The 21,764-nt window shown below is 40.0% G+C and overlaps 1 protein-coding gene across 1 annotated transcript in view; it reads left to right on the top strand.

Annotated features, from left to right (window-relative positions):
* The window catches only part of LOC311112601 (adhesion G protein-coupled receptor L3-like), a gene marked incomplete at its 5' end in the record, with an annotated part of 228,768 nt that overhangs the window by 141,305 nt on the left and 65,699 nt on the right, over positions 1-21,764 (top strand). Inside the window, one exon of the mRNA XM_084155747.1 lies at positions 11,708-11,827. Within this exon, the coding sequence (XP_084011873.1) occupies positions 11,708-11,827 (120 nt within the window). The remainder of the gene's footprint in view (positions 1-11,707; positions 11,828-21,764) is intronic.

The raw sequence follows: 21,764 nt of genomic DNA, 5'->3' as shown, positions 1-21,764 counted from the left end.
CCGTTGACTTTTTCCACACTTTGTTGTGTTACAGCCTGAATTTAAAATACACTGAACTAAAATATAAATGCAACATGTAAAGTGTTGGTGCCATGTTTCATGAGCTGAAATAAAAGATCCCAGAAATGTTCCATACCCACAAAAAGCTTATTTCTCTCAAATGTTGTGCATACATTTGTTTACATCCTTGTTAGTGAGCATTTCTCCTTGCCAAGATAATCCATCCACCCGACAGGTGTGGCATATCAAGAAGCTGATTAAACAGCATGATCATTACACAGGTGCACCTTATGCTGGGGACAATAAAAGGCCACTCTAAAAGGTGCAGTTTTGTCACACAACACAATGCCACAGATGTCTCAAGTTTTGCAATTGGCATGCTGACTGCAGAATTTAATGTTAATTTCTCTACCATAAGACGCCTCCAACGTAATTTCAGAGAATTTGGCAGTACGTCCAACCGGCCTGAGTGTGCGAGCGGTTTGCTGATGTCAACGTTATGTACAGAGTGCCCCATGGTGGCCGTGGGGTTATGGTATTGGCAGGCATAAGCTACGGACAACAAACACAATTGCATTTTATCGATGGCAATTTGAAAGCACAGAGACGAGATCCTTAAGCCCATTATCGTGCCATTCATCCACCGCCATCAGCTCATGTTTCAGCATGATAATGCATGTCCCAGTTCTTCTATGGCCTGCATACTCACCAGACATGTCACCCATTTGAGCGTGTTTGGCATGCTCTGGATCGAACATGTACGACAGCGTGTTCCAGTTCCTGCCAATATCCAGCCTGATCAACTCTGCGAAGGAGATGTGTCGCGCTACATGAGGCAAATGGTGGCCACACCAGATACTGACTGGTTTTCTGATCCACTCTCCCACCTTTAAAAATATATTTATCTGTGACCAACAGATGCATATCTGAATTCCCAGTCATGTGAAATCCATAGATTAGGGCCTAAGGAATTTATTTCAATTGCCTGATTTCCTTATACAGTGAAAGAAAAAAGTATTTGATCCCCTGCTGATTTTGTACGTTTGCCCACTGACAAAGAAATGATCAGTCTATAATTTTAATGGTAGGTTTATTTGAACAGTGAGAGACAGAATAATAACAAAAAAATCCAGAAAAACGCATGTCAAAAATGTTCTAAATTGATTTGCATTTTAATGAGGGAAATAAATATTTGACCCCCTCTCAATCAGAAAGATTTCTGCCTCCCAGGTGTCTTTTATACAGATAACGAGCTGAGATTAGGAGCACACTCTTAAAGGGAGTGCTCCTAATCTCAGCTTGTTACCTGTATAAAAAAGACACCTGTCAACAGAAGCAATCAATCAATCAGATTCCAAACTCTCCACCATGGCCAAGACCAAAGAGCTCTCCAAGGATGTCAGGGACAAGATTGTAGACCTACACAAGGCTGGAATGGGCTACAAGACCATCACCAAGCAGCTTGGTGAGAAGGTGACAACAGTTGGTGCAATTATTCGCAAATGGAAGAAACTAAAAAATAACTGTCAATCTCCCTCGGCCTGGGGCTCCATGCAAGATCTCACCTCGTGGAGTTGCAATGATCATGAGAACGGTGAGGAATCAGCCCAGAACTACACGGGAGGATCTTGTCAATGATCTCAAGGCAGCTGGGACCATAGTCACCAAGAAAACAATTGGTAACACACTACGCCGTGAAGGACTGAAATCCTGCAGCGCCCGCAAGGTCCCCCTGCTCAAGAAAGCACATATACAGGCCCGTCTGAAGTTTCCCAATGAACATCTGAATGATTCAGAGGACAACTGGGTGAAAGTGTTGTGGTCAGATGAGACCAAAATCGAGATCTTTGGCATCAACTCAACTTGCCGTGTTTGGAGGAGGAGGAATGCTGCCTATGACCCCAAGAACACCATCCCCACCGTCAAACATGGAGGTGGAAACATTATGCTTTTGGGGTGTTTTTTTGCTAAGGGGACAGGACAACTTCACCGCATTAAAGGGACGATGGACGGGGCCATGTACCGTCATATCTTGGGTGAGAACCTCCTTCCCTCAGCCAGGGCATTGAAAATGGGTCTTGGATGGGTATTCCAGCATGACAATGACCCAAAACACACGGCCAAGGCAACAAAGGAGTGGCTCAAGAAGAAGCACATTAAGGTCCTGGAGTGGCCTAGCCAGCCTCCAGACCTTAATCCCATAGAAAATCTGTGGAGGGAGCTGAAGGTTCGAGTTGCCAAACATCAGCCTCGAAACCTTAATGACTTGGAGAAGATCTGTAAAGAGGAGTGGAACAAAATCCCTCCTGAGATGTGTGCAAACCTGGTGGCCAACTACAAGAAACGTCTGACCTCTGTGATTGCCAAAAAGGGTTTTGCCACCAAGTACTAAGTCATGTTTTACAGAGGGGTCAAATACTTATTTCCCTCATTACAATGCAAATCAATTTATAACATTTTTTACATGCATTTTTCTGGATTTTTTTGTTGTTATTCTGTCTCTCACTGTTCAAATAAACCTACCATTAAAATTATAGACTGATCATGTCTTTGTCAGTGGGCAAACTTACAAAATCAGCAGGGGATCAAATACTTTTTTTCCCTCACTGTATGAGCTGTCACTCAGTAAAGTCTTAGAAATTGTTGCATGTTGCGTTTATATTTTTGTTCATTATAGATTAAATTGACATTTCGTGTCGCTGGCTTACACACAATACCCCATAATGTCAACAGTGGAATTATGTTTTTAGACATTTTTAGGAGGATGGATCAACAACATTGTAGGTACTCCACAATAGCAACTTAAATGACAGCATGAAAAAAAGGAAGCCAGTACAGAATACAAATATTCCAAAACATGCATCCTATTTCCCATAAGGCACTAAAGTAAAACTGCAAAAAATGTTGCGACGAAATTAACTTTATGTCCTGAATACAAAGTGTTATGTTTGGGGCAAATCCAACAAAACACATCACTGCGTACCACTGTTCATATTTTCAAGCATGGTGGTGTCTGCATAATGTAATGGGTATGCTTGTTATCGACAAGGAATAGGGAGTTTTTTTAGGCTAAAAAGAAATGGAATGGAGCTAAGCACAGGAAGAAAATAAACTGGTAGTCTGCTTTCCAACAGACACTGGGAGACAAATTCAACTTTCAGCAGGACAACAACCTAAAACACATGGCCGAATATACACTGGAGTTGCTTACCAAGATGACATTGAATGGTCCTGAGTGGCCTAGTTTTGACTTGAAAATCTATGGCAAGAATTGAAAATTGCTGTCTAGCAATGATCAACAACCAACTTGACAGAGCTTGAAGAATTAAAAGAATATTGTACAATCCAGGTGTGTAAAGCTCTTATAGACTTACCCAGAAAGATTCACAGCTGTAATCGCTGCCAAACGTGAATCTAACATGTATTGACTCAGGGGTGTGAATACTTATGTAAATTAGATGTATGTATTTCATTTAAAATACATTTGCAAAAATGTCTAAAAAAACATGTTTTCACTTAGTCATTATGGGGTAGATGGGTGAGATTTTTTATTTAATTTTTATCCATTTTGATTGCAGGCTATAACACAACAAAATATGGAATAAGTCAAGGGGGATGAATACCTTCTGAAGACACTGTATGTAGTCTTTTCTACTCCAGTCCTTTGTGTGAAAAATGTACATTTTAATGTACTCACAAGCAATACAAAAGCCAGGAGATGTTTCCTGTTTTCATGCTCTGGTTGCTGGAAATATGTACTCCTCACTAAATGAGCTCCCAATAACATTGTTAGTAAGTGTGTGTGTGTGTCTTTTGTGTGCGCCTATGGATGGTGTGAGTGTGTGCGTGCCTGCATATTCAGTATGTTAAGCTTAACCTTTTGTGTGTTTGCGTGTGTGCATCACTCCCTCTCATCGTTAATCTTATGAACAGATTTCTGCAGATTAGCGTATTATTTAAACCTGCTTTGAATGCTACCCCATGCACAACATAATCTATTGCGTGTGTGTCCCATGCCTAAAGCCAGTCTTAAGCCTTTTCATCGCTCATCCACCAGGATGAAAAACATTCCAGTGACTCACAGTTAGCCCTGGAATTTTGGGATTGTTAGGGATCTCTGCCATTGTATCTTTCCAGTTGAATAGGAGTACATCTTACCATCTCCAAAGGAATCCCTCGACCCTCGTACCATGGTTTAGCAGTTGCTAGGGTGGCACGGAATGTTAATATAAATGTTGTTTTTCAAAGTGAAAGCATGGCATGAGAATAAAACATGTTTAAGGCTAGCCACTATAAGACGATTATACCTTTCCTCTGTAGTTGTTTTGTGCGTTTGAGAGAGGTAACCTTGGCCTTCAAGCCAGAAGTTGAAAGAAGTTTGAAAACGTTGATGGCATCTCTCCCATCTCTGTCCAGGCCTGTGTTCAAATAGTATTGGTTTTCCGTCAAATACTTAGAGCATTTGATTGGACCTGCCTGAAAGTGGGCAGGGTTTGCACTTTTGAGAATATTCCATTGGTACCATTGCGCCCGACAAGCTCAAGTGCGGAAGTGCAGTATTTAAAGGCCCAATGCAGCCATTTCTGAGTAACAATTAAGTACCTTACTGGAATAGTTTTTCATTAAAATTGATAAAAATAGCTTTCTAGCCCAAAAATATTTCTCAAGCAAAAAATTTGCTAGGGTTCGCGAGTGGTCTGATTAGTGGGAGGAGAAAACTAGCTGTTATTGGCAGAGAGGTTTGAAACTCTCTTTGTTATTGGGCTAGTAGCTCTTTACACTCGTATTCCAGTTTTTAAGTATAAATTTTTTCAAGATGATTGATGAGAAAAGTATCGTCCAACCAATCGGGTATCTCACTGTCTTGAAATATGCAGACAGACAGAATAAAAGTAAATTTGCATTGTAATACTTCTGACAGCCAACTTTCTAACTCCGCCCATAACTTTTGGACTTCATAGCATTCCCAGAAGGCATTGATTATTGAGTCATTGTTAGTTTTACACTTAAGACATGACTCGTCCATTGTGCTGTAGAATTTGTGAATTTTGTCTCTTGTGTAATACATTCTATACATTAGTTTACACTGGATTAAGTGTAAATACTTTTTTTAAGAATGTCTACGGCGGGGTAATTGATATTACCGAGAATAAATATAAAAACTTTGGTAGCCATACCATTCTGAAGAGGTGTATTCTACCTGTAAGATTTTTTGGGAAGGTTGTTGTATTTAATTACAGTAGATCTGCTTTCATGTTGTTGAGTAATGGGATAAAGTTATCTTTATATTTGTTATTTGTTGTCACTTATTAAGCATCTTAAGTATTTTATATTTTTTGTGGTCCACTTAAAGGATTGTTATAAATCATGAGTCAATATTTTTGCTAGTGCCATTCTTTAGTATTTTTTTTAAAGTTAATTTTGTATCCTGAGATTCTAAAAATATTTTTAGTAAGAGCGGCATTGAGTTATCAATATTGGTCAGGTATATCAGGAGATAATCTGCAAATAAGTTTAGTTTATATTAATCAGATAATGTATTATTTGTGTATATTTTTACTTTAGGACATTTTTGTATTATGTATTATTTCAGCTGGAAAGTTTAAAGCTTTCAAAGTCTTAAATAGAAAAGGCCATTCAAGATAGTCAAAAGCATTTTTCACTATCAGCAGCCATTATTGATACATCTTAATATCTTGTTTTTTTGTATATTGTATTAAACTGAAACATTTTCTTGTATTATTTTCTAAGTGGCTATTTTTAATAAACCCGGTTTAATTGATACTCTATGTATTAAGTCTGGTAAGACTTTTGCCATTCTATTGCTTATGAGTTTTGTTATTATTTTATTGTCACAATTTATTAAATGTATGGGTCTGTAATCAGCAGGGCACTCTCCAGATTTTCCTCGTTTTAATATAACTGAAATAACTATTTGATACATGGAACTAGGAATCACTGAATTGAGTGACGTTTGTTGCCATTTGTGACCCACCACCTTGATTCGGTCCTATGTAGCAAAATTTGAAATTGTGTTTTTTACATTGGATAAAAGTAGAGACTCTGAGCTAGAAAATGGTTTATCATACACTGCAGTTGAGAAACAATGAGAAATTAATTCTGCTTTGAAAGTTGATAAACTTGTAAACCTTGAATATTTTGGTACACCTACTGGAGAGCTCTTTGTCTACACCCATTCAGCATCGTTCACACCCTCTTAAACCTTAGCCCCACACATCTTTTTAAGAATTCACATGAAGCCATATGCTAAACAGAGTGAGTAGTGTAGTAAACATCCAAAGATTTCAAGATTAAAAGTGGTAAAAGTAGTAGCCTACAATAAGGAATACACTTTATCTAGTCCTTGGCCTATATCCTAATCTGACTTTGGTGCAGGTCATGTTGTTCTTCACATTACGGTCTCTGGGAATCACACACTATATCAAATCAAATCTAAGTTTATTTGTCACATGCACAGGATACAGAAGGTGTAAACGGTACAGTGAAATAGTTACTTGCATAGTAGCAATATCAAAAACAAAGTGTCCAGATAAAAATATTTTATAATTATTAGATAACGCTTACCCGACACGCTTGTCTAAATTGATGGGTCATGTGAAATAAATGCTATAACTAACCCCCAGCCGCACCTAGGTGGTCCTCTGTAGCTCAGCTGGTAGAGCACGGCGCTTGTAACGCCAAGGTAGTGGGTTCGATCCCCGGGACCACCCATACACAAAAATGTATGCACGCATGACTGTAAGTCGCTTTGGATAAAAGCGTCTGCTAAATGGCATATTATTATTATTATTATTATTATTATTATTATTACCTAGCGAAGTGGATGGGTCACTATTGTCTAGACAAGTACACATGTTCATGAAATACAAAAGATGGCCGTAATCACCCCCAGACACACTTGGCTAATTTGATGGGTCATGTAATCATCTGGCGAAGTAGAGTCTTTTGTTTAGACATGTAGCTAGCTAAACAATGAACCGGCATAATCCCAACTCGTACTACTACCATTACAAACATTGTCATAGCTGTAGTATGAATCTGCAGGTATCTAAAGCCAACCGACTAGGTTCAACGTTAGCTAGCTTACATTAGGCTATAACTAGCAATGGAAATGGTTTTCTGATTCAAATAATATTACTACACAGATCATACACGTAACGTTAGCTAGCGAGCCAGCAAGCTAACATTCGCTAGCTAGCTAACAGTATGCTTTAACTGGCAATGAAAAAAACTTTCTGACAAAATTTGAAAGTATAATATCTAAAAATGTAGCTAGACTCTTACCTGTATACATGGATGAACGCTTCACGGCTGACTGGAACAATTTAACTCTGTTTTGTTTGTAGGTACATCTTGTTTGGCCAGCATTGTGTCAAGTCACTCCGGTTCACATTGACCGTGGCATGTACAGAAAGTAGCCCATCACAACGTTTTCCAACTGATCTGTCAATAGCGCCTGCTAAATTCAGGGCATCAATGTTGTTGAGAAAAGTAACACAACTTTTGTAGTTTTATCTCAAAAACGCTGCGGTAGAAAGGACTATCAACACATACTGAGCAGTTCACGTTATAGGCAGAAGCATGCTACATGGCAGACCAAACCAAACTCATCTCCCGGCATGTCCAGTCCATCCATTATCTCAGCCAATCATGGCTAGCGGGAAGGTTCCTGTCTCTTTCCGTGGCTAAACTAACTAGGCTCGTAATTTAACAATTGTATTCGTATTTACAGATGGAATACACGTTTGTTATTAAGGCACATGAAAGCTCGCATTTTCCAGAAGGCATTTAAATTGTAATTTTTTAAAGACGTTCAAATGCCTCCCCTGTGAAGTAGTGACGTGCGACATACGCCTAGCTTCCTGAAACGGGTCACATTTGTGTAAATAGGGGCGCTTCTTTGTCCCAAAATGGTAAATGGAATTCTATGGGAAAGCCGTCAATTCCTGGTGCTTTTCTCCGTGCGAATATTTTAAGTGTCTGACATTCTGACACTGATTTCTTTTTTTTGTCTGCTGATAGTTGCTGAGTTGTTGAGTCTAAGAAGGCTGTAGGATCACGTTTTTAAAACGTTATACCGTTTTGATGTCATGCAATCAAGCCAAACACCCATTAGTCCAAATGTGCACTTCACATTTCCATATCATAAAACTCTTGTAATGTACAGTGTCAACGTTTATGATCACTATGCTTGATGTAGAGTTACAAGATGACATGGCGTCATACCCTGGGTTGTTCTGAACAAAATGAGCCTATGTTTGTCTATTGTGAAGAAATTTGGCGGGGAACACGGATCTGAATGCACTCGTGACTCTTTCTTCTATGCGCACCAGAATTAGGATCTGTTTCTCTGAATTGCCTTGTGAAAGCCTAACACTGTAAGATCCTATTTTGTAACTTAGCTAGCCATGTTGGCAATAGAACACGCTTTCAAATGATGCCCACCTGAACAGATTGTGATTTATAATGGACCTTTTTAGATTGCGTAAACAACAACAGTAATTGTGTAATGACGCTCTGTGCTTGCTCTAGTTCCTCAACGGCACAGCTAGGAGAGTTCAAAATAGCACGTTATAGTTGAAGACTCTTTTTTGAGTCATAAAAGTGCATTGAAATTATGTGTGAACTGTGCACACTTTGGAGAGGTGTGTGGCCATTTGGAGACACCAGTTAGACCTCTCACTCAAAGCCTTGTAATTTTTTTGTCTTATGTAGCACCTACCCAAAAGGTTCATTGGATATTTTTAGTTATCAACAAATGTGTGCGAAAAGTACAGTAAATGTAAAATGCACATAAAATCAACAGTGTAATGTTTGGATTCAGTCTTGTGTCAGATTAACTGTTTTGTCCTCACATTTTGTCTAATAATTTTCCCATAAACTCCAAATTGTTCCCTTTTGATTGCTACCATAGTTATGTATATGCATTCTATATTTCTTCTGTAAGAAACATTTCAATTTCGCCCTATCCATATACTGTAGGCCAATTTCCATGAGCGTAAGGGGTTATTAATCAATTTACCGCCTGGTAATGTCACCAGGCAAGGTGAAACTCCCTCCCATGCAAACAAGCTGATTAGATGGTCCTGTGTAGATTGTATTTTCATCCAGCAACTATCAGGAAATAACACTGATCAAATGTTTTTACACTTTTACAGTGTTAGTTTCATCAGCTGTTGTACAATATGATACAAAACACAGGACAAACATAATTTTGACTGCACTGGGCCTTTAAAAGAAAACAGGTCTGGTACTGTTGTTTTGACTGTATTCTCAAACTAAATTCAAGCACATGAAAAGTATGATATTGCTTATAAAATGATTATTTCTGCCAATCTCCTATCAACGCTTCATGTTCCGCTGCTGTACGATGCCTCAGTCTTTGAACAACAAATTATGATCTTGCCTCAGACACAACAGCTGTTGAGCCGGTGCACCAAAACCTGGCTGTCTTCACCATCCGTCTCTAGCTCGTCTACCAATCGCTTTCCTCTCATCTCACCCCCAAAAATGATAGCTTCCTTGAAGTGTGGGCCAATTTTCTCAGAAGACAAAAGCGTTCGATGGCTTCAACCATTCTTCAACCGTACAAAGCGAGGAAGTGTGCAACAAGGCTCCCTGGATTACACCTGAAGACATGACCAGTCAAAAATTTGGACACAGGGTTTTTCTATATTTTTACCTTTTTTTACATTGTAGAATAATAGTGAAGACATCAAAACTATGAAATAACACATATGGAATTATATCGTAACCAAAAAAGTGTTAAACAAATCAAAATATATTTTATATTTGAGATTCTTCAAATAGCCACCCTTTGCCTTGATGACAGCTTTGCACACTCTTGGCATTCTCTCAACCAGCTTCACCTGGAATGCTTTTCCAACAGTCTTGAAGGAGTTCCCACATATGCTGAGCACTTGCTGGCTGCTTTTCCTTCACTCTGCTGTTCGACTCATCCCAAACCATCTCAATTGGGTTGAGGTCAGGGGATTGTGGAGGCCAGGTCATCTGATGCAGCACTCCATCACTCTCCTTCTTGGTAAAATAGCCCTTACACAGCCTGGAGGTGTGTTGGGTCATTGTCCTGTTGAAAAACAAATGATAGTCCCACTAAGCCCAAACCAGATGGGATGGCGTATTGCTGCCGAATGCTGTGGTAGCCATGCTGGTTAAGTGTGCCTTGAATTCTAAATAAATCACAGACAGTGTCACCAGCAAAGCACCCCCACACCATAATACCTCCTCCTCCATGCTTTATAGTGGGAACTACACATGTGGAGATCATCCGTTCACCCACACCGCGTCTCACAAAGACACAGCAGTTTGAACCAAAAATCTCAAATTCGGACTCCAGACCAAAGGACAAATTTCCACCGGTCTAATGTCCATTGATCGTGTTTCTTGGCCTAGGTAGGTCTCTTCTTGTTATTGGTGTCGTTTAGTAGTGGTTTCTTTGCAGCAATTCGACCATGAAGGCCTAATTCACAAAGGCCCTCTGAACAGTTGATGTTGAGATGTGTCTGTTACTTGAACTATGTGAAGCATTTATTTGGGCTGCAATTTCTGAGGCTGGTAACTCCAGTGAACTTATCCTCTGCAGCAGAGGTAACTCTGGGTCTTCCATTCCTGTGGCGGTCCTCATGAGAGCCCATTTCATCATAGCGCTTGATGGTTTTTGCGACTGCACATTAAGAAACATTCAAAGTTCTTGAAATATTCCGTATTGACTGACCTTCATGTCTTAAAGTATTGATGGACTGTCGTTTCTCTTTGCTTATTTGAGCTGTTCTTGCAATAATATGGACTTGGTATTTTACCAAATAGGACCATCTTCTGTATACCCCCCCTGCCTTGTCACAACACAACTGATTGGCTCAAACACATTAAGAAGGAAAGCAATTCCACAAATTAACTTTTAAGAAGGCACACCTGTTAATTGAAATGCATTCCAGGTGACTACCTCATGAAGCTGCTTGAGAGAATGCCAAGAGTGTGCAAAGCTGTCATCAAGGCAAAGGGTGGCTATTTGAAAAATATAAAATATATTTTGATTTGTTTAACACTTTTTTGGTTACTACCTGATTCCATGTGTTATTTCATAATTCTGATGTCTTCAATATTATTCTACAATGTAAAAAATTTTAAAAATAAAGAAAAACCCTTGAATGAGTAGGTATGTCCAAACTTTTGACTGGTAGTGTGTAACTGTGTTGATCAGAAGGCTTCAGTGGGACGCTAGTCTTCAAAGCGTTACAAAATCAGAAGATGACATACTTCATTCAACACACCCAGGGACCACTGATGTGGGGGAGGAGGGGGGTGGTGTTTCTAATTACTTTTTTGCTGCTACCCCGTTGTCTGCTTTGTCTCCGATCTGAAACAGCCTCCAGTGCTATGATGCATACAGTCAGAGCAGAACTGAGTTTCATTTACAATGTAAAGCTATTGTCCAATGCTAGCACATTTTTGTAGGTTGACAAACCGTAGTGGTGGGTTAATGGATTTTGACTCATAATGCTCATGTTATCCCAGATGGCATTCTCTTGCATCAACTGTCAACACTTGCACCCCTCATAATAAGGTTCTTTAAATTGTCGTTTTTTCATAATAAGGTTATTTAAATTGTCATTTTCATAATAAGGTTCTTTAAATTGTCATTTTCTTCTAATTTCCCTCTGTCCAGAGCTGGAGGTGGCCAGGATGAGTACAGAAGGAAATCTGCCCGACCTGAAATTCCCACAGAGTGGCCATGGCAACTCCATCACCCTGTCGGCGAGCACCTTGAAACAACATGGGAGAAATGGTAAATGGCTTTGCCTTAAATAAATGTTTGTTTGTACTGTATATCAAGGGTCTCCAACTCCAGTCCTGAACAGCTATTAGGTGTGCAGTCTTTTGTTCCATCACTTGGTGCATGGGCTGAAACGAAAGCCTGCATACCCAGTAGCTTATATAATTGTACATATAGCCCCCCCCCCCAAAAAAAAACAGGTTCCTTTTGTAATGGAAGGAATTGTATTGAAAGCCCAGTTGAAGACAGCATTAGATGTTGTCATCCTCATAATAACCACACGTGGTTTTACCGCTACAGAGTAGTGCAACACCCTACAATTGAAGCGGCAGGAAACGAAAGTGGCCACATCTCTCACACAACTGATCAAAAATGAAATCACTGATAATTATAAGGGAGCAAGATAACTTATAAATTGGATACAATAATTACAAGGACTTTTCAAACACCAAATTGAGGAAATGTCAGATTTTCAAGGTAGGCCTATTCCAGTACCTCGATTTCTGAGCTCCAAATTCAAGTTGAAGTAGGCTACTTCAAGCCTCTTGTATTGTTTAAAATTACAGGTGTAACATGGAAACCGCAATGCATTTGTAATCTTCTTTCATTACCAGATCATATAGTGAAGAAGCCCACTAGGCTCTGTAATTTGTTGTCATTATATCCAGAATAATTTATAGGAGAGCTTTTCAGTGGCAAACACAATTAATATTAGCAGCACAGATGCACAGCACAGTTCTGTTCAGCAGTGGGAAGGACAAGATGAGTGTCCGTCCCGCTGCTCCGCTCAGGCTCCGATTATACACATCGTGCAGGCGACTCTCTTGCTTCCCCATAGCTAACCAGTCACCACCAGCCTTCTAATTAGCTACCCTACACCTGGTTCAGAAACACAAGCTGCTTTATGAAATTAAAAACAATAGCATCATTGAGTTTAATAGTAAAACAACAGTCTAGCTATGTTTTTCTTTCCCGTGAGTGTAGAAAAGTAGGCTGTCTTTGAATTTGTAGTCTTGCTGAACTCCCCCACTTTCCACACTGCATTTCATAGCCAGGTGCTATGTAAAACAAACATGCCTCTCTGACATGTTAAATAAGGAATAAATAAATAAATAAGGAATAACGTTGTCTCTAGTCATGGAATTTCTATCTGCAACGTTCGATAAGGTTTTACAACTGAACGTGAGCCTGGTAACATTACCAGTACCTATATGGAAACATTTGGTGAGACAGAAAGAAAGGAAAAGGGATAGCTATATCTGACTGGGTTAATAACTCCTCTCACCACTACACTATATCTGACTGGGTAAATAACTCCTCTTGCCACTACACTATATCTGACTGGGTTAATAACTCCTCTCACCACTACACTATATCTGACTGGGTAAATAACTCCTCTTGCCACTACACTATATCTGACTGGGTAAATAACTCCTCTTACCACTACACTATATCTGACTTGGTAAATAACTCCTCTTGCCACTACACTATATCTGACTGGGTAAATAACTCCTCTTGCCACTACACTATATCTGACTGGGTAAATAACTCCTCTTGCCACTACACTATATCTGACTGGGTAAATAACTCATCTTACCACTACACTATATCTGACTGGGTAAATAACTCCTCTTACCACTACACTATATCTGACTGGGTAAATAACTCCTCTTGCCACTACACTATATCTGACTGGGTAAATAACTCCTCTTGCCACTACACTATATCTGACTGGGTAAATAACTCCTCTTGCCACTACACTATATCTGACTGGGTAAATAACTCCTCTTGCCACTACACTATATCTGACTGGGTAAATAACTCCTCTTACCACTACACTATATCTGACTGGGTAAATAACTCCTCTTGCCACTACACTATATCTGACTGGGTAAATAACTCCTCTTACCACTACACTATATCTGACTTGGTAAATAACGCCTCTTGCCACTACACTATATCTGACTGGGTAAATAACTCCTCTTACCACTACACTATATCTGACTGGGTAAATAACTCATCTTGCCACTACACTATATCTGACTGGGTAAATAACTCCTCTTACCACTACACTATATCTGACTGGGTAAATAACTCATCTTGCCACTACACTATATCTGACTGGGTAAATAACTCCTCTTGCCACTACACTATATCTGACTGGGTAAATAACTCCTCTTGCCACTACACTATATCTGACTGGGTAAATAACTCCTCTTACCACTACACTATATCTGACTTGGTAAATAACGCCTCTTGCCACTACACTATATCTGACTGGGTAAATAACTCCTCTTACCACTACACTATATCTGACTGGGTAAATAACTCCTCTTGCCACTACACTATATCTGACTGGGTAAATAACTCCTCTTACCACTACACTATATCTGACTGGGTAAATAACTCATCTTACCACTACACTATATCTGACTAGGTAAATAACTCCTCTTGCCACTACACTATATCTGACTGGGTAAATAACTCCTCTTGCCACTACACTATATCTGACTGGGTAAATAACTCCTCTTGCCACTACACTATATCTGACTGGGTAAATAACTCCTCTTGCCACTACACTATATCTGACTGGGTAAATAACTCATCTTGCCACTACACTATATCTGACTGGGTAAATAACTCCTCTTGCCACTACACTATATCTGACTGGGTAAATAACTCCTCTTACCACTATACTAAATCTGACTGGGTAAATAACTCCTCTTACCACTACGCTATATCTAAATGGGTAAATAACTCCTCTTGCCACTACACTATATCTGACTGGGTAAATAACTCCTCTTACCACTACACTATATCTGACTGTGTAAATAACTCCTCTTACCACTACACTATATCTGACTGGGTAAATAACTCCTCTTGCCACTACGCTATATCTGACTGGGTAAATAACTCCTCTTGCCACTACACTATATCTGACTGGGTAAATAACTCCTCTTGCCACTACACTATATCTGACTGGGTAAATAACTCCTCTTACCACTACACTATATCTGACTGGGTAAATAACTCATCTTACCACTACGCTATATCTGACTGGGTAAATAACTACTCTTGCCACTACACTATATTTGACTGGGTAAATAACTCCTCTTGCCACTACACTATATCTGACTGGGTAAATAACTCCTCTTGCCACGACACTATATCTGACTGGGTAAATAACTCCTCTTGCCACTACACTATATCTGACTGGGTAAATAACTCCTCTTGCCACGACACTATATCTGACTGGGTAAATAACTCCTCTTACCACTACACTATATCTGACTGGGTAAATAACTCCTCTTGCCACTACACTATATCTGACTGGGTAAATAACTCCTCTTGCCACGACACTATATCTGACTGGGTAAATAACTCCTCTTACCACTACACTATATCTGACTGGGTAAATAACTCCTCTTACCACTACACTATATCTGACTGGGTAAATAACTCATCTTGCCACTACACTATATCTGACGGGGTAAATAACTCCTCTTGCCACTACACTATATCTGACTGGGTAAATAACTCCTCTTGCCACTACACTATATCTGACTGGGTAAATAACTCCTCTTACCACTACACTATATCTGACTGGGTAAATAACTCCTCTTGCCACTACACTATATCTGACTGGGTAAATAACTCCTCTTGCCACTACACTATATCTGACTGGGTAAATAACTCCTCTTACCACTACACTATATCTGACTGGGTAAATAACTCCTCTTACCACTACACTATATCTGACTGGGTAAATAACTCCTCTTACCACTACACTATATCTGACTGGGTAAATAACTCCTCTTGCCACTACACTATATCTGACTGGGTAAATAACTCCTCTTGCCACTACACTATATCTGACTGGGTAAATAACTCCTCTTACCACTACACTATATCTGACTGGGTAAATAACTCCTCTTGCCACTACACTATATCTGACTGGGTAAATAACTCCTCTTGCCACTACACTATATCTGACTGGGTAAATAACTCCTCTTGCCACTACACTATATCTGACTGGGTAAATAACCCCTCTTGCCACTACACTATATCTGACTGGGTAAATAACTCCTCTTGCCACTACACTATATCTGACTGGGTAAATAACTCCTCTTGCCACTACGCTATATCTGACTGGGTAAATAACTCATCTTGCCACTACACTATATCTGACTTGGTAAATAACTCCTCTTTCCACTACACTATATCTGACTGGGTAAATAACTCCTCTTGCCACTACACTATATCTGACTGGGTAAATAACTCATCTTGCCACTACACTATATCTGACTGGGTAAATAACTCCTCTTACCACTACACTATATCTGACTTGGTAAATAACTCCTCTTGCCACTACACTACATCTGACTTGGTAAATAACTCCTCTTGCCACCACACTACAGTGGGGAAAAAAAGTATTTAGTCAGCCACCAATTGTGCAAGTTCTCCCACTTAAAAAGATGAGAGAGGCCTGTAATTTTCATCATAGGTACACGTCAACTATGATAGACAAAATTAGATTTTTTTTTCTCCAGAAAATCACATTGTAGGATTTTTTTATGAATTTATTTGCAAATTATGGTGGAAAATAAGTATTTGGTCAATAACAAAAGTTTCTCAATACTTTGTTGTATACCCTTTGTTGGCAATGACACAGGTTAAACGTTTTCTGTAAGTCTTCACAAGTTTTTCACACACTGTTGCTGGTATTTTGGCCCATTCCTGCATGCAGATCTCCTCTAGAGCAGTGATGTTTTGGGGCTGTCGCTGGGCAACACGGACTTTCAACTCCCTCCAAAGATTTTCTATGGGGTTGAGATCTGGAGACTGGCTAGGCCACTCCAGGACCTTGAAACGCTTCTTACGAAGCCACTCCTTCGTTGGCCGGGCGGTGTGTTTTGGATCATTGTCATGCTGAAAGACCCAGCCACGTTTCATCTTCAATGCCCTTGCTGATGGAAGGAGGTTTTCACTCAAAATCTCACGATACATGGCCCCATTCATTCTTTCATTTACACGGATCAGTCGTCCTGGTCCCTTTGCAGAAAAACAGCCCCAAAGCATGATGTTTCCACCCCCATGCTTCACAGTAGGTATGGTGTTCTTTGGATGCAACTCAGCATTCTTTGTCCTCCAAACACGACGAGTTGAGTTTTTACCAAAAAGTTCTATTTTGGTTTCATCTGACCATATGACATTCTCCCAATCCTCTTCTGGATCATCCAAATGCACTCTAGCAAACTTCAGACGGGCCTGGACATGTACTGGCTTAAGCAGGGGGACACGTCTGGCACTGCAGGATTTGAGTCCCTGGCGGTGTAGTGTGTTACTGATGGTAGGCTTTGTTACTTTGGTCCCAGCTCTCTGCAGGTCATTCACTAGGTCCCCCCGTGTGGTTCTGGGATTTTTGCTCACTGTTCTTGTGATCATTTTGACCCCACGGGGTGAGATCTTGCGTGGAGCCCCAGATCGAGGGAGATTATCAGTGGTCTTGTATGTCTTCCATTTCCTAATAATTGCTCCCACAGTTGATTTCTTCAAACCAAGCTGCTTACCTATTGCAGATTCAGTCTTCCCAGCCTGGTGCAGGTCTACAATTTTGTTTATGGTGTCCTTTGACAGCTCTTTGGTCTTGGCCATAGTGGAGTTTGGAGTGTGACTGTTTGAGGTTGTGGATAGGTGTCTTTTATACTGATAACAAGTTCAAACAGGTGCCATTAATACAGGTAACGAGTGGAGGACAGAGGAGCCTCTTAAAGAAGAAGTTACAGGTCTGTGAGAGCCAGAAATCTTGCTTGTTTGTAGGTGACCAAATACTTATTTTACACCATAATTTGCAAATAAATTCATTAAAAATCCTACAATGTGATTTTCTGGATTTTCTTTTCTCAATTTGTCTGTCATAGTTGACGTGTACCTATGATGAAAATTACAGGCCTCTCTCATCTTTTTAAGTGGGAGAACTTGCACAATTGGTGGCTGACTAAATACTTTTTTTCCCCACTGTATATCTGACTGGGTAAAAAACTCCTCTTGACTCTACACTATATCTGACTGTGTAAATAACTCCTCTTGACACTACACTATATCTGACTGGGTAAATAACGCCTCTTGCCACTACACTATATCTGACTGGTTAAATAACTCCTCTTGCCACTACAATATATCTGACTGGGTAAATAACTCATCTTGCCACTACACTATATCTGACTGGGTAAATAACTCCTCTTACCACTACACTATATCTGACTGGGTAAATAACTCCTCTTGCCACTACACTATATCTGACTGGGTAAATAACTCCTCTTACCACTACACTATATCTGACTAGGTAAATAACTCCTCTTACCACTACACTATATCTGACGGGGTAAATAACTCCTCTTGCCACTACACTATATCTGACTGGGTAAATAACGCCTCTTGCCACTACACTATATCTGACTGGGTAAATAACTCCTCTTACCACTACACTATATCTGACTTGGTAAATAACTCCTCTTGCTACGACACTATACAGTGGGGGAAAAAAAGTATTTAGTCAGCCACCAATTGTGCAAGTTCTCCCGCTTAAAAAGATCAGAGAGGCCTGTAATTTTCATCATAGGTACACGTCAACTATGACACACAAATTGAGATTTTTTTTCTCCAGATAATCACATTGTAGGATTTTTAATGAATTTATTTGCAAATTATGGTGGAAAATAAGTATTTGGTCACCTACAAACAAGCAAGATTTCTGGCTCTCACAGACCTGTAACTTCTTCTTTAAGAGGCTCCTCTGTCCTCCACTCTTTACCTGTATTAATGGCACCTGTTTGAACTTGTTATTAGTATAAAATACACCTGTCCACAACCTCAAACAGTTACACTCCAAACTCCACTATGGCCAAGACCAAAGAGCTGTCAAAGGACACCAGAAACAAAATTGTAGACCTGCACCAGGCTGGGAAGACTGAATCTGCAATAGGTAAGCAGCTTGGTTTGAAGAAATCAACTGTGGGAGCAATTATTAGGAAATGGAAGACATACAAGACCACTGATAATCTCTCTCGATCTGGGGCTCCACGCAAGATCGCACCCCGTGGGGTCAAAATGATCACAAGAACGGTGAGCAAAAATCCCAGAACCACACGGGGGGACCTAGTGAATGACCTGCAGAGAGCTGGGACCAAAGTAACAAAGCCTACCATCAGTAACACACTACGCCGCCAGGGACTCAAACCCTGCAGTGCAAGACGTGTCCCCCTGCTTAAGCCAGTACATGTCCAGGCCCATCTGAAGTTTGCTAGAGTGCATTTGGATGATCCAGAAGAGGATTGGGAGAATGTCATATGGTCAGATGAAACCAAAATATAACTTTTTGGTAAAAACTCAACTTGTCGTGTTTGGAGGACAAAGAATGCTGAGTTGCATCCAAAGAACACCATACCTACTGTGAAGCATGGGGGTGGAAACATCATGCTTTGGGGCTGTTTTTCTGCAAAGGGACCAGGACTACTGATCCGTGTAAAGGAAAGAATGAATGGGGCCATGTATCGTGAGATTTTGAGTGAAAACCTCCTTCCATGAGCAAGGGCATTGAAGATGAAACGTGGCTGGGTCTTTCAGCATGACAATGATCCCAAACACACCGCCCGGGCAACGAAGGAGTGGCTTCGTAAGAAGCATTTCAAGGTCCTGGAGTGGCCAAGCCAGTCTCCAGATCTCAACCCCATAGAAAATATTTGGAGGGAGTTGAAAGTCCGTGTTGCCCAGCGACAGCCCCAAAACATCACTGCTCAAGAGGAGATCTGCATGGAGGAATGGGCCAAAATACCAGCAACAGTGTGTGAAAACCTTGTGAAGACTTACAGAAAACGTTTGACCTGTGTCATTGCCAACAAAGGGTATATAACAAAGTATTGAGAAACTTTTGTTATTGACTAAATACTTATTTTCCACCATATTTTGCAAATAAATTCATTAAAAATCCTACAATGTGATTTTCAGGATTTTTTTTCCTCATTTTGTCTGTCATAGTTGACGTGTACCTATGATGAAAATTACAGGCCTCTCTCATCTTTTTAAGTGGGAGAACTTGCAGAATTGGTGGCTGACTAAATACTTTTTCCCCCCACTGTATCTGACTGGGTAAATAACTCATCTTGCCACTACACTATATCTGACTGGGTAAATAACTCCTCTTGCCACTACACTATATCTGACTGGGTAAATAACTCCTCTTACCACTACACTATATCTGACTGGGTAAATAACTCCTCTTACCACTACACTATATCTGACTTGGTAAATAACTCATCTTGCCACTACACTATATCTGACTGGGTAAATCACTCCTCTTGCCACTACACTATATCTGACTGGGTAAATAACTCCTCTTACCACTACACTATATCTGACTTGGTAAATAACTCATCTTGCCACTACACTATATCTGACTGGGTAAATAACTCCTCTTGCCACTACACTATATCTGACTGGGTAAATAACTCCTCTTACCACTACACTATATCTGACTGGGTAAATAACTCCTCTTGCCACTACACTATATTTGACTGGGTAAATCACTCCTCTTGCCACTACACTATATCTGACTGGGTAAATAACTCCTCTTACCACTACACTATATCTGACTGGGTAAATAACTCCTCTTGCCACTACACTATATTTGACTGGGTAAATAACTCCTCTTACCACTACACTATATCTGACTGGGTAAATAACTCCTCTTGCCACTACACTATATCTGACTGGGTAAATAACTCCTCTTACCACTACACTATATCTGACTGGGTAAATAACTCCTCTTGCCACTACACTATATTTGACTGGGTAAATAACTCCTCTTACCACTACACTATATCTGACTGGGTAAATAACTCCTCTTGCCACTACACTATATCTGACTGGGTAAATAACTCCTCTTACCACTACACTATATCTGACTGGGTAAATAACTCCTCTTACCACTACACTATATCTGACTGGGTAAATAACTCCTCTTACCACTACACTATATCTGACTGGGTAAATAACGCCTCTTGCCACTACACTATATCTGACTGGGTAAATAACTCCTCTTGCCACTACACTATATCTGACTTGGTAAATAACTCATCTTGCCACTACACTATATTTGACTGGGTAAATAACTCCTCTTGCCACTACACTATATTTGACTGGGTAAATAACTCCTCTTGCCACTACACTATATCTGACTGGGTAAATAACTCCTCTTGCCACTACACTACAGTGCTATGAAAAGTATTTGCCCCCTTTCTAATTTTCTCTACTTTTGCATATTTGTGATACTGAATGTTATCATATCTTCAACCAAAACCTAATATTAGATAAAGGGAACATAAGTGAACAAACAATTACATATTTATTTAATTTATTTAATAAACAAAGTTATGTAACACCCAATTCCCCTGTGTGAAAAAGTAATTGCCTCCTTACACTCAATAACTGGTTGTGCCACCTTTAGCTGCAATGACTCCAACCAAATGCTTCCTGTAGTTGTTGATCAGTCTCTCACGCCGCTGTGGAGGAATTTTGGCCCACTCTTCCATGCAGAACTGCTTTAACTCAGTGACGTGTGGGATTTCAAGCATGAACTGCTCGTTTCAAGTCCTGCCACATCATCTCAATTGGGATTAGGTCTGGACTTTGACTAGGCCATTCCAAAACTTCCAATTTGTTGCTTTTTAGCAATTTTCATGTAGACTTGATTGTGTGTTTTGGATCATTTTCTTGCTGCATGACCCAGCTGTGCTTCAGCTTCAGCTCACAGACGAATGGTCTGACATTCTCCTGTAGAATTCTCTGATACAGAGCAGAATTCATGGTTCCTTCTATTAAGGCAAGTCGTCCAGGTCCTGAGGCAGCAAAGCATCCCCAAACCATCACACCACCACCACCATGCTTGACC

This window comes from Coregonus lavaretus (genome assembly GCF_964263955.1).
Source record: "Coregonus lavaretus genome assembly, chromosome: 39".
Lineage (NCBI taxonomy): Eukaryota > Metazoa > Chordata > Actinopteri > Salmoniformes > Salmonidae > Coregonus > Coregonus lavaretus.
The sequence above is the reverse complement of the archived record's forward strand: the minus strand, read 5'-3'. Positions and strand labels throughout refer to the sequence as shown.